General features: G+C 51.3%; 1 protein-coding gene across 1 annotated transcript; it reads left to right on the forward strand.

Moving 5' to 3' along the window:
* Positions 1 to 528: 528 nt before the first annotated feature.
* Positions 529 to 11,940, forward strand: CETP (cholesteryl ester transfer protein). The gene is made up of 16 exons (XM_054199585.1): positions 529 to 1,381; positions 2,357 to 2,471; positions 3,232 to 3,366; positions 3,815 to 3,885; positions 4,923 to 5,010; positions 5,140 to 5,209; positions 5,513 to 5,573; positions 6,210 to 6,301; positions 6,581 to 6,760; positions 7,186 to 7,236; positions 7,570 to 7,737; positions 9,158 to 9,225; positions 9,347 to 9,389; positions 9,475 to 9,544; positions 9,871 to 9,956; positions 10,057 to 11,940. The coding sequence occupies exons 1-16, from the start codon at positions 1,237 to 1,239 to the stop codon at positions 10,129 to 10,131; spliced, it is 1,518 nt and encodes a 505-aa protein (XP_054055560.1). The 5' UTR covers positions 529 to 1,236; the 3' UTR covers positions 10,132 to 11,940.
* The last annotated feature ends 1,719 nt before the right edge of the window (positions 11,941 to 13,659 follow it).

The raw sequence follows: 13,659 nt of genomic DNA on the forward strand, positions 1-13,659 counted from the left end.
CGCAGCATCGGCTCGCGGCAGGCAGCCTGTCCCAGGCCGCCATAGCATGCCACTCGCCTGGAGAAGTCTGGAGGAAGCCTGCAGATGCTCGGTTTCCCTCGGCGGGTCAGTGACCGGGAGTGCCTCCCGCGGGGTACCCAAGGCCATTCATTTTCTCAACTCAGGAAGAAAACAGGGTGGCGGGGTGGGGGCCGTGGGACAGCAGGGCTCCCTGGAGGAAACGTGCTCACCCGGTGCGGGGGGGGGTGACGCATCTGCCAGGGAGAGGAGGAAAGCTGGCATCCTGTCTTGCTCAGGGGCTTGAGTGTGCTCCTGCAGCATGGCCGAGATCTTACCTTTCATTCTCCACCAGTCTGTGCTGGCAAAATGGTTAATGGGAGCTGCTGTGAGCCTTGTTGCCGAGAGAATCTCGCTCCGTTTTGTCCCCGAGCTTGTTTTGGGATGGGCCCCAGCTCCACAAGAGGGGTGTGGGGGGATGGTGGCGTGCAGGGCGGGCGTGTGCGAGGAGTGGATGTGAACTTGGGTTTCTAACAATTCCCAAATAGCAGCTGAGAGGGTAGGTGCATGAAAACCTCCAGTTTAGAGGGCTCTTCACCATCTGGAAGGTGGCAAACTGAAGATGGCTCAAAAGTCCTACCAGAGGCAGAGGGCATTCCACTCCTGTGGTCATGGAGCCCTTCAGGGATGTGGGAGATGTGGGTTCACCCAGTGGTAGCAGGAGGGACCCACTTCCCAGGAGCGTGCCTCAGTTTCCCCACAGCATGCCTGAAATCAGTGGAGGGGGGAGCGCTTAATAATGTTGGGTACCTTTCAAACAGGGCTTTGCTCGGAAATTGCTGCAGGAATGCAAAACGTGGAATACTTCTGTGCGAAGAGCAAACCAAGAACTGGCTGGAGGCAGAGCGTGAGGCTGCTCCCTTGGCTTTATCCCCTTCCAATCTCCATCCCCTTCCAGCTTCTCCTGCCGCCTCGCTGTGTGCATGTCCTGAGTTAAAGCAGTTTTGGCAGGAGAGCCAAGTCCTGCAGCCCCAGCGCCTGCTGTGGGAGGAAGGCAGCGTGCAACTTGAAGGGTGTTAAGGAAACTATAGTACGATTAGGAAACGTGTGATGAGTTTTGATAACTGGAGGAAGCAGGTCATGTCCTGCTTCGAGTGAGGTCTGCTGGAGGTATGAAAGCAGCCTTTGCCGCAGTCAAGAATCAGTCGATCTCGTCCGTGCTCTCTGCTGTGGCCGAGGATGCTGTGGGCTGGCAGGATGAGGCTGAGGACCTTCAGGATCTTGGTAATGCTCGTCCACGCATCAGCAGCCTGTGAGTTTGGGCCCTTCCCTTACAGCATCACGGGGATTGTCTGCAGGATGACCAAGCCCGCGGCGTTGCTGTGTAAGTGTCTGCTACGGGGCTGCATTTTCCCTCTCTCCATCAGGAGAGGTTTGGGATAGATCAGCCAGCTCAGGGGGTTTCTTGCTTTCCCGGCTCTTTTTGGAAACTTTAGTTTATCTAGTAAGATGTGTTATCTACCTGGGAGCATGGGTTAAAGCACCGTACAGGCACAACTTCTCAAAGGACTTAGAAAAGAGTCCCCAAGCCCTCTGCTTCGCCCAAAGTTTTAGCAATGTTCTTCTTGGGGGACAGTGTGACAGAAGAACTGGAGCAAACGTGCATTTGATTTCTCACCCTGCTGCAATCTCATGTTTTGGGGTCAGTGTGCAGAAGGGGAGAAACAGGGTTTCTCTGCTGCCACGGGTTTATTTGCAAAGGTTTTGGGGGCTTTATGGGTAGGGGAAAAATAATTAGTACTTCTGCAAAAGGAGGGAACAGCTCTGTTCCATTCCCTCTGAGAGTGGTATGTGCGGAGAAGGATGCTGGGCCAAACTAAGAGAGGGTACTTCTGTAAGGGAAAAAAGTCCTCTACAAGCACGTGCCTGAGGCTGGAACGGGCTGGATAACGTTAGGAAAACGCATACAGAATCTTTGGTCTCAGAAGTTTTCCTTTGGAGACCCGTCAGCTGACTGCAATACAAGCAAGCAGCCACAAAGTAAAGCACTGGGGTAAAGTCAACAACCTTTAGAGGCTCAACTGTTCCAAAATCTGCCCCACAGGTGAGGTGTGTGAAAGCTGGGCTTGATTCCCTGGGAATGGTCCTGCTGGTGACTGTTGAGCCACGCACGTTGCTGTCCCCAGCTGCCTTCAGCTGTTAAAATTAGGGATTTCTTTTTTTACTCTGAAGCTACTTCTAGGGTTTCCTTAATGTGATGGAAACGCTTTGGATAAAACTCTTCTGTAGTGCTTTAACCCAGGGTGTGGACCTGGTGAGGCTGCAGTTTGGTATCTTTGCCCTTTTCTTCCACCGACAGTGAACCAGGAAACAGCGCGGCTCATCCAAGCAGCGTTCAGAAATGCTAAATTCCCCAATATCACCGGGGAAAGGTCCATGCGGCTCCTCGGCAAGGTGGCTTACGGGCTGACCAAGTGAGTATCTCTGCGTCTCTGTGCCGGGGCGCCTGCGGGCTGACGGAGGGGAATGGAAACTGGCTTTGGAGGGAGCTTCGATCCAGCAATTCCTGGTGAAAGCAGAGGTCTGGACCAGGGCAGGCACATCTTCTGATCTCTGCCTTGCAGACAATTTGCACGTTAACGTTTAGGTTGCTGATGTATTATTATTTACGAGCTTTTCCAGCTCGGCAGGCAGACAGCAATGTAGGGTGTAGAGCACACCTCTTGACAGCGGGTCGGGGCTGCAGCTCCCGGGGCCTGTCGCTGACAGAGGGTGCCCATGGCACATGGAGTGGCAGCGGGGACCCGGGGCTGCCGAGCCACCCTTGTCAGCAGGATGTGCTTTGTGACAAACAAGGCTGGGTTTCGCTGACTTCTATTTGGGGCCAACAAATTTAGCCGTGCGAAGGCAGGCAGATTTCCTGTCGTGAGTGCGGCTGATGCAGGGCACCGCAATAGACGAGGGTTGTTTCTGCAGCATGTTGCTCCGTGTTTCCTGTTTAAAAGCCTTTCCCCCACCTCGTGTCTGAACATGGCAGGGGGGAAGCAGCACGTCGAGGCTCAAGGACAGCACCACGGCCCTTGTGCGTGGCCCCTGTGATTTGCAAAAGCTTCTGAGTCCGGAGTTGGCACAGGACCCTTAGAGACCCCATGTCCTCAGGTGCAAACCTGCCTGTCCTCGTCACAGAAAACAGTCCCCAGGGCCGGGGACAAACTGTGTTTTTGTTGTTTCTAGCATCCAGGTCAATGGCTTGTCCATAGAGCAGAGCGAGGTGGAGCTGAAGGAGAACGATGCCATTCACATCGCCATTAAAAACGTGACGGCCTTCTTCAAAGGGACCCTGACCTACGGCTATGCCGGGGCCTGGTTGTAAGTACGCGGTGGGCTGGCTGCTGCCCAGCCCCACAGCCCCCGCTCCTGCGCTGCCGGTTCATTCTGCGTCTTGAACTGTACAGCGGCACTATAAGTTGACACCGTTATATCAGAAAGTCATTCTGTCCTCCCCTTGCATGAGGAGACGAGATGCCCAAAATGTACAAGTTGTCTTCTTCCCTCCCCTTCGTTGCTCTACGAACTTTGAGTGGGGGGGAACAAAGAGACTTGATGCCCCCGTTCTCCTAAGTGCCGCTGAGGCAGTGGTTTGCAACGGAGAGTACCAGGGTACCTGAGACGGGCTGCTGCGTGCCGGGGTTTTGCAAACTGCAGTGCAAGTACCTGTGTGCGAGGTGTTACAAAACCCACCCCGCGGCCGATGCGCGCTCAGGGAGAAGCTGCCCCCAGCACCGGTTGCTAAATGTCCTCTCTTCTGCCATTACAGTTTGCAGCTTTTTCATTCCGTTGATTTTGAAATCGAGTCTTCCATTGATCTCGAGATAAACATTAAACTGAGTAAGTAACAGCTGGGGATCGCTAGCTGCAGGGGGTCTTTGTGTGGGTGCTTCCTCCAGAGCAGCAGGACGGACCAGGTTGGGGGGCTGGCTCTGCTCACCTCTGTGGGGATCCGACGGCAGGTGGAGGCTGGAAGTCTCTGCTGCCCTGTGCACATAGGACAGGAGACAACGTGGCCCTCAAAGACCTCATAGTTTTAACAGACCAAGCGGAGGAAGCTGGTACAAACCATTTCAGCAAAGTAATGCTGATTCACGCCAGCAGCAAGCGAAAAGCGTCCTGGCCTTCTGGGCTGTCTTTAGGACCAGCTTTTCATCTCCTGCTGTTCAGTCTGACTTGAAAAAAACATGGTGATGTTTCCAAAGAGTGAGGCAAACGCTTTTTGGGGGGAGGTTTGAACATAACGATCCTTATAGTCCACTTTTTCAGCTATCTCCAGATTAGGCCCAAGGTGTGCTCTGGGAAACGAAGCCCCTCCCTCAGGAAAAGAAAGGGAAAGAGGCAAACTACACTCCTCCACCTCCCATAAGGGATGAGGGGGATGTGGGTTATCTCATGTGCCTCAAAATACATTTTCCTGGTAAGCTCCCAGGGCGAGAAGAGCAGCACAAAACTCTCAATGACAGTATATCGCAATTTTCAAGCTTTTTGTAATATGATTAAATTCCCTCCCCGCTCTGGTTTGTGGGTTGCACATGCTGCTCAGGTTCTTCCAGGTGATGTTAGGGGACAACCAAGTCCCTGACAATACGAGCTAGCAAGGCAGGCAGGTATCCAAATGAAGCGTGAAGAAGGCTGGCTGGTAGACTAGCTCAGCTGGAGCTGCAAACAGAAACCCTCCATCCAGGTGCAAGGTAGCCCCATCTGCCCTGACTTGCAGGGTCCTGAGTCTTTTGGAAACATCTCCCAGGAGGTGTGGGAAACTCTGACTGCTCCTCGGCAGTGATGCTCTGCTCCAGGTCTGCAAAGTGCACTCATCCTCCTCGTCTCGGTAGCAAACTAACAATATTTTTAATTTTTTCTTTCATCCCGCGCAGTGTGCCAGAAGGACCAAGTGGCTGCTGATGCCTCGGACTGCTACCTGGCTTTCCACAAACTGACGCTTCACCTCCAAGGAGACAAGGAGTGAGTCTGTCCCCCTTCAAAATCAGGCTTCGCTTGCCCTGCTGCTGGTTCCCTGAGCGCTTCAGCCCAAGTGTCACCCACCATGGGAACGGCTGGGCAGTCCTTGACCGTGCTCCCTGTCTTGTGCAGCCCGGGCTGGCTGAAGCAGCTCTTCACGGATTTCATCTCCTTCACTTTGAAGCTTGTTCTCAAGAGCGAGGTAAGGTCAGCCCCTGCCTGTGGACAGAGGAGAGGTTGGTTTGTACGCTACACACTACTCTGCTCACCTATGCCCACAAGGTAATAGCAATATAATTTTGGTGCTTGCAAAAAATAAGGCAAATAAATAGAATCCACAACAAATCCAGCCTGGAGGAGGTGGGAGGTTGTGCTGACACTGGGATCTCTGATGATGCCAGTGTCTGACCAACAGCCCTCGGATCTCACCATGCGGCCCAGCTCCGCTCCACAACCAAAAATCCTACCCTTCACCTTCAGTTCTTCCCCTCTTTTCCTCTTGTAGGTGTGCAATGAAATCAATTTTCTTGCCCAGGTGATGGCAAATTTTGTACATGATTTAGCAGGTAAATATCCTTGTTTTTTTCTGTTTTCTTTTTTTCTATGCGACTTTTAACATTTGCGGCCCAGCAGGGCAGTAGCCACATCCATCAAAAAGGTCCTTTGAAAATGTGTATGGGATCCCAAGACCTCAGACAACAGCAAAATAAACTTTAGCAATGTTATGCTTTGAATTTTCTGCATCCGGTTGATTTTTAAGGGTGATTGCACTGGTTGAAAGACATTTTTCAGTTCATAAAGTATTTATCCTCCATTATTTAACAACCAGAGGTGCAGGACAGCTGCAGAAAGACTGATGTTAGCTAGAACAGGAGCATGCATTGGACTGTTGGGGCTGAGATATTACAGCACCTGTATCTGCCTGCTGAAGATTTTCCCATGGTTCCCAGTCCCAAATATCAGGGAAAGGGAGCAGAATGTAAAATTGAGAGTAATTACCCATATTTCCCAGTGGAGAAACTGAGTCGGTGAGTAGCAGCAGGATCAGCACTAGCACCCAAAGGAGTGGGACCCTCCAGTCCCATCCCTGTGTCCTTTTATAACTCCCAGTAACCTCCTGCACCAAGTCCTAAAAGCCACTGTCGCAAGCTCTGCTTAAGCTCATGTTTCTGGTGTGAGGTTTTTGTGTTTTCTTCCTGCAGCAAATTTTGTCCAGGATGAGGATATCAGACTTGATATCTCCCTCGCATCAGTTCCTTTAATAAAAGCAAATTACCTGGAATCACACCACAAGGTAAAGTAACCTGGGCTGCAGAGACCAAAGGTCTTCTGGTGCTGATGTTGGCTGGAGGGCTGGCTGGGGCTGGTCCCTCGCTGCCACGGGGTGCTGCTGCGCTGCAGCCCAAGGGAGGTCTGCAGCGTGGGCTGATGCCAGCCTTTCACCCAGCTGACCAGCTTCCTCTCTGCTCCAAGTCCAGCCAGGCCGTCGCCTTGCAATGAAAATGCAGACATTGACATTTTGTCCTGTCTTCCTGCTGCTCGTCATGGTAGATACGCTTGCTTTCCTTTAAAGGGCCTTGTGCTGTACAAGAACTACTCTGATGTCTTCAGCGACTCTGTTTTCTCCCCGTCGCTGCTGACGGAGTCCCGAATGCTCTACTTCTGGCTGTCCGAACACATCCTCAACTCCCTGGCTTCGGCAGCTTTCTTAGATAAGCGCCTGGGATTGACCATCAGAGGGGAGAAGCTGCAGGTGACTATTTCAGGGGTGGTTCCCTCCTTACCTCATGTGTTGGGGAAGAGAGTAAAAAATTGTCTAAATACTGTTTTTTGGTGAGAGATAGTTTCTGTGGAAGATAGAAAGAAGATAGTGACTGTAGTCAGTCACTACATGTGATCCTGGTCAGAAACTGGTACCTTCTTAGCAAGTATGCGCTCTCAGGTAGTGTTATGCCTTAGAGCAATAGCATCAGCTGATAGAAAACTTGTCTTCTGAGTTACAAAGTGACATGATTTTCGGGGCGGGGGGGGGGGGGTGGTGGTGGTGAAAGTGGGTGAAAGGCCTCTGAGCTGGCCACAAGCCACACATCAGCGCTCTGGCCCATCCAGCCTGGATCAGGGCTAACCATAACTTCCACTCTCATTTTTCTACAACCTGTTTCTGGTTTGTTTCTGAAGGCGCTGTTTGAAATGGAAGACACGGAAGCGCAGCGGAAGGCAGTGCAGACGGTAACTGCCTTTTACGTCAAACAAGGAACTTTTCAAATGGATTCTGTTGCATTCTAACGTCTCGTGTCCTTCCCTCGACAACTCAAGAGTCTTGGGTGGGCCTGATGGGGAAACCCAGGGACTGACGGAGAAATGCCTGTGCTTTGCAAGGAGGATTTCTCCACCCTCCATGCTGGCACAGCTTCCCTGAAACCCGGTTGAGTTATTGGGCTTGTGTGAACTGGCGGGGGAATTGGGGACTATGAAGGGGATGCAGCTGTGTGGAAAGTTGGTGTGAAATCGGGACGTGGTATGGAAAAAGCCTGACTCTTGTGTTGCTCCTTATCTGACCAGATTTTTCAAGGTACCTCCTATAATGACTCGGTGGCCAAGGTGTGGAGTCTCGCCCATCCCCAAATCTCTGTTCAGCCTGAAGGGACAGTCGTGAAGTCCTTGGTAGGAGCGGAGATCAGCATCTTTCCCCCGGGAGAAGAGCCCCTGATGGTTCTGTACATGGAGAAGGTCAGTTCTTCCTTCTCCTGACTGTGAAGACCTTGGGACAGGCTCTGTGCTGAGTATGGACCACTCCTGGTGTGCAGGAACAGCAACGGCAGGGAGCCCTTTGGGAAGGGTGGGCGCCTAAACCATGGGAAGTGGAGAAGGCATATCAGTTCCTTCTAACACTCCCATCTCTTCCCTCAACGTTTGAGGCTGGGAATGATGATAGTGACCGTGTTGGCTCAACGCCTCCTCTATTAGGCCAGCCCATCACTGGTGTGCAAGGTGGTAAGTCCAGCACTGTGAAGCTCTGATGAGCCCCCATTAACCTGTATCGGACACAGGGAAACTCCTTTAGCTGAGGTATTTCAGGAGCACCATGGAAATGTATTTCTTTTGAAATCTTCTCGTTCCCAAATTCTGGCTCTAGCCCCCATGTTGAGGATGGTTGTCTCTGAAATGAAGACACAGCTCTGAAGAATGTGAAGCTCCAAATATAACCTTTTCATCTGTGTGTGTGTCTGTATGGAAGTTCCTCCTTACACTGTGTTTTACCCCAAACTGCTTTATACAGAACCTAAGGAGGCAGAAAAAAGAAATGCCAGCAGCCTTGCCGTCATGGGTAATATCACAAGAGAGCGGTGTGTTTGTCCAGCCGTGTAATTACAGGCTGGTATGCACACTGAACCCTGCACAAAAGCAAATCACTGCCTGAGGGTAGATGAGATTCTTTTGAAAGGGTTAAATTGTAATCTTCTGAGGGCTGGAATAGAGAATAATTCCCTCCTGCCCTCTGCAAGTATCCTATGTTAGGGTGCTACAGGGCAATGCGCACGGCTGTTTTTTGTGCTCCAGGCGATATCTCAAAATCAATTTCTGGTAGGAGCGCAGAAGCACTAAAATTGTGGCTCTCAGGATGTGGCCTCCTCCTGGCCTGCCAGACCCCTGGTTGTGACCCGCAACTGCATCACAAAATACTCCTTTTAAACGAATGTTCACAAAGCAAGAAAATGAGCCAAAAAGTCCAGAATTCAGAGATTACTTTCTTTTTTAATTTGGTTATCAACGCAAACACTATGGGTAAGACTACTTGGGGTAGCCCTGGCTACCTTGAGACCTTTCACGTTGAGATGGATGGTCACTGGGAAACAGCACCCTATGTAACCATTTCCTTCCTTGTGCAGGATTTGGTTCACAAAGTGGCAAAAACATCAGTCCTGTGGATGAGCCAGTCTGGAGCCCCGCAGGCTGAGGCTGTAGGCATCAGGGAGGAGTTTGTTGCATGCAAATGGAGAAGGAATATCCTTCTCTAGTAATAATCTGGAGGTAAAGCCAGAATGATGTTGAACTCGGTCATAGAAAGCAAACCACAATTTCCAAATGGAGCTCCCTGCTATAAGGCAAGATGAGCTACATCTCAACTCTGCCGTTCATCTCTGTGCAGGAAATCACCGTCACCATACAAGCTGCCTATGCGGAAAAGAAACTCATTTTGCACCCTGTGGACTCCAGGTGGGTACTGTGGTTTCCCGTGGGACTCATTGCCTCTTTTAGCCCTTGTCTGAGAGCAGCACAAAAAGAGCATCTCTGCAGCCCTTACTGATGTTTTTTCTCCCTTTTTCCTTTCCTCCAGGACAGAGTTTAAAGTCTTTAAATGCACAGCTGATCCAAGTGGGGTAAGTCCTAAGCAAGCATTCTCTAGGCCGTTTGTTGCTAAACGATGTCTTTAAAACCTTTTTGTACGAATTTTCTGGCTTTCAGAATGACCCGTCCGTAAGAAACTTCCTGCAAACAATGATCTCAGTTGTCGGAATCCCAGAAGTGATTTCAAGTGAGTTTTCCCTTTGGGGAAGTGTCAATGTATTCCATAAGAGATCCAATATCAGATCTCCTAATCCTACGCACTGAAAAAATACATCAATAACCCTGACAGCTGGGGAGGGGAGAACCATGTTACTGATGCAAATTTCTACTGGATTCACTTGGGGAATGGCCAACCCTTTGTAAATCGCTGGGAGAAAGGAAAAGTGAGTTTTCCGCCAGGCTGAAGGTCGTGGGGCGCTGGGGAACAATTTTGGCAACAGGCAGCCAAGGTCACAGTAAGCAGCAAGCCAGGATGGCTGTACCCATAACTGGGTGGGTTTACTGATTCCATAGGGATCGAACCAGCTCTGACTTCACTGATGAACAGCAAAGGGCTTCACCTATTTGAGATCAGAAATCCTGAGATTATCACAAGAAAGGTAAGCAGTGTCCAGAAATACATGACTCTCAAAGCCCTTCTTGGGAGTGCGGCATAAACTAATATAATACTTTTTTTTTTTTCCTCTCCTCCCTTTTTAGGGATACGTAATTGTACAACTTGACTTTAGCTTCCCGAATCATTTGCTGCTTGATTTTCTTGAGAAAAGATTATAGAGGTGATCTCTTCACACAGGAGTCTACAAACAGAAAGATCGTATGTGAACCAATTAAAACTTAAGCTGATTTAAATCAGCTTTCCTTGAATTTTCTTTCCTTTTTCCTGAGAAACGCTCCAATTTCTGTGCAACTGTACTTCCACGGAGCCTTTCCTCTGCAAAGATCTTGAAGTCTGCACCTCTGTGCACGCTACTTTTTCAGGATCTTTAAAGGACTTGTCTGCTTAGGAGTGAGGGCTGGACCCTCCAAGGGCTCTGGGTCAGCACTCACAGGAGGCAGCAGAAATGGGCTTTCCCCACCTTTTGGCATCTCTGTTGTTACGTTTTGGAAATGAAGCACCTTTTGCGCTGATCGTGGGTTTCATTTCTACCATGAGCCAAGAGGCTCTTGGTTTTGACCGACTTTAGCAACACGCATGACATTACCAAAATCCAAGTAAGTTCAGAACTAGTTATTGCTAAAAGACCTGAGCCTGGCTGAAAAAAGTAAATGGGATGTGAATTTACAGTACAGTGCAGTACAGTAACAGAGAGGTCTTGTGCCCTGGGTGCTTTCTGTGCAGAGCCTGTAGACTTTGTATAGAGCTCTAGGCAAATTGTTACACCCATGTTGTTGAGACAGAGGGAGTAAACTTCAGAGAAGCAATAAAAATGATAAGGAAGCCAAAGAGATTATAGGAGAAAGTGCAAGTGTCCAGTCAGACAGCAGGTTCCTGTTCTTCCCTACTGCAGCGCAATAATTTATCTGAAGTGGCATAGATATTTTCCTGTACCAATTCATGCTTCCCTTTTTTTAACTTGTCTTTTCACTTGGAAGCACTCTCAGGCCCCAAACCTCAGACTGCAGTTTTGATCACATTAACAAAGGCAGAGGATGATGTTCTTATCCTGCACATAGCCACATTAAAGCTGGGGCTTCCACAGGGAAGCCTGTAAGGCATGGCCTCAGTTTCTCAGGCTCCCTGGGCATGGCAGTTGCTCTATCCCATGGATGTCCTCCCTGGAGAATGAGCCAGGACTCTTCTAGATCTGTTCTTCTCCCACCGTCAATGCCACCAAGCTCCCTCAGCACTTCCTTGCTCTACACGACTGCTGGGTTTAACATCTCTTTAGTGGCCGCGGTGCCAAGGCTGGGGCACGCTGCGTGAGCCGACTTTACTGGTCGCTCCACAGCAGCCAAGGTTTATCTTGCTGGTCCTCAACCAGCCGTGTCTGTGGCACAGTCGGAGCCAAGGGGCATGAAATGCGTGACACCACGGTGTGGCCTTGAAGGAGCTCTGGTGTAGAGGGCAACTCTCCACCTCCCTTCCCCTCCTGCCCCCATAACTGCCTCCGCCGGCTATTCCCATGCTGGCTAAGGGCTTGTCCCTGCTCCCTCTTGCTCTAAAGCCACCCATGCTGAGGTGCCATTTTCCCTCTCTGCATGGCAACGTCTCCTGAAGACCACGGGAACCGGCTTCTGCCAAGCCAGGGCCCTCTGCTCCTCCTGAATGTCATCCCGCTAGAATGAGGAGCATTAATAACAAAGAAATGGCAGAAAAATGGTATTTGGTGGTGCCTTGCCCCGCTGCAGGAGCGGGGGGAAGGTGTCCGCTGAGGCCATTCAGCGGTGACAGGCCCTCAGGGCCGGGCAAGGCGTCTGTCCTCGCATGGGGGAGCGGGGACTCTGCCGAAGTGGGGGAAGATGCAGGAAAGCGGCCCGAGGCTCCCTGAGGTGCCTCCCTGTGGGGCTGCGGCGCCCACCGCGAAGTGGTAGCCAAAGTTCCCCCCCCGCGACCCGGCGGGTCGCCTGAGGGGCGCCTCGAACCCCGCCACAAAACGGCGGCCCCGCCGGGAGCTGAGGCGGGGAGGAGCGGCCGGGGCCGGTCTTCGCCGAGCCTGGCGCGGAGCCTGAGCCGCTGCTGGTATCCCACGTGTTTTCCCGGCAAAGCAGCTTCCTCGCCGGGGCGGTTTCGGTTTACGGGGCGGCCGCGGCGGGGCGGTCCTGAGCCGCAGCCGTCGTCGTTATGGGAGCGCGGCGGGACGGACCGACGGCAAGGTGAGTGGCCGCGGGTGGGTAGACCCGGGCCGGGGAGGAGGTGGAAGGGAGGACGGGGCAGCGTCGGACGACGCTGCCCCGTCCTCCCTTCCACCTCCTCCCTGCCCCGGGGCGAAGGCATCGTGCAGGAGCACCCCACGAGGGTTTAGATTTGGGGGGACCGGGGGGTCTGGCTGCGCCATGTTTAAGGCTAAGGTCACTTGCTGGTGCCTTTTGCTCCCGGCGCCGGGGAGCAAATACCACAAAACCCCAATACGGCAGCGTTTGCCAGCGAGAACGGCATCTGGGAGGCCATCGAGGATGGGAGGGGGGATTTTTAGGCGTGGAAACTGCGAGTTTGGCCATAAAGGGGTTGCGTTGGTAGTGCCGTGGCGGTTCCTGGCCTGGTGGGAACACTGGTGGGAGGTGTACTGGGGGAAACCCGGGGAGGGGGGGATTGCAAAATGGGGCAAAACACGGGTGGTGGGTGCTGCCCGTCGCCTCCCCAGCCGCCCCTCAACCACCCCCGGTCCCTACCAGCCGCCCCCAGTTCTCCCCGAGCTCACCCATCCCCAGCGCCATGCTGGAGACAAGACCACCAGAGCAAGCATTTCTATCGCAAGTCTTTGTATCAGGACCTCGTTATTTTATTTTTTTTTCCTGATAAACGAATTTTTGAAAAGGCGCCGTGGGCCATTTTGCCTCATCTGGGACTCGGCTGCATCTGCTTTTCCAACTTAGCTTCTCTGACATCTAGGAAACCGTTGATAATATTTCGCTATTTGTTGCACCCTATCTGCTAGATACAGAGATATGGAGGTCTCTGCCCACAGTTCTAACTAGAAACCATGGATTTTTCCTCAAATCATTCATATCTGCTGCATTCTCACTTAAAACTTGCCCTCATTCTAAAGGAAAAGCAGGTTGCTTTTTTCCCTCAGATATAATGGAAACAGTAAATACATATTTCCTCATGTGCCAGAGTAATCAGACATGCATATAAATAAAAAGAGTCCTATTGTGAGAGCCTTAACGGCAACCAAGTCAGAGTTTACTCCAATGAGAGTGTTTGCCTCTGAGTCTTTGGACCACTCTCCGAAAGCTTTACGTAATTTATCACCTGGCTATAGATTTTTAGGCTATAGATTTTTTTTCTAGGATAACACTATTCTGCGGTTCTGATTGGTTTATTTTGCTCATCACACTGTTTTTACCACGGATGAGTTGTAGTTGGGGAATTCCTAGCCATTTTACTTTCATTTTGCTGTGGGTTTTGCCCCTCAGGTGCCAAAAGGCAGCAAAGGGCTACGTGCCTCGGGAGAGCGGAGGGTTAGCAAGCGAAGAAATCCAGGCAGTGGATGTTGTCCCGCAGCTCCTTTGTTTTGTGGGCCCCCGGTTTGATTTTGGTGCCACTGCTCTGTTTCTGGGCTTCTGGTAAGTAGCATGTGCTCCTCAGAAAGAAGCATGCGAGATTTGCAACAGGGGGCTTCACGTTTCAGTTTTATTTTT

The sequence above is a fragment of the Rissa tridactyla genome, chromosome 4 (assembly GCF_028500815.1).
Source record: "Rissa tridactyla isolate bRisTri1 chromosome 4, bRisTri1.patW.cur.20221130, whole genome shotgun sequence".
Lineage (NCBI taxonomy): Eukaryota > Metazoa > Chordata > Aves > Charadriiformes > Laridae > Rissa > Rissa tridactyla.

Bases quoted from the DNA above. Each gene is read 5' to 3' on its own strand.
- CETP (XM_054199585.1), top strand. From the start codon at position 1,237: ATGCTGTGGGCTGGCAGGATGAGGCTGAGGACCTTCAGGATCTTGGTA. The intron at 6,302-6,580 runs GTAAAGTAACCT...TTTCCTTTAAAG, and splicing joins ACCTGGAATCACACCACAAG to GGCCTTGTGCTGTACAAGAA. The intron at 7,237-7,569 runs GTAACTGCCTTT...TTATCTGACCAG, and splicing joins AGCGGAAGGCAGTGCAGACG to ATTTTTCAAGGTACCTCCTA.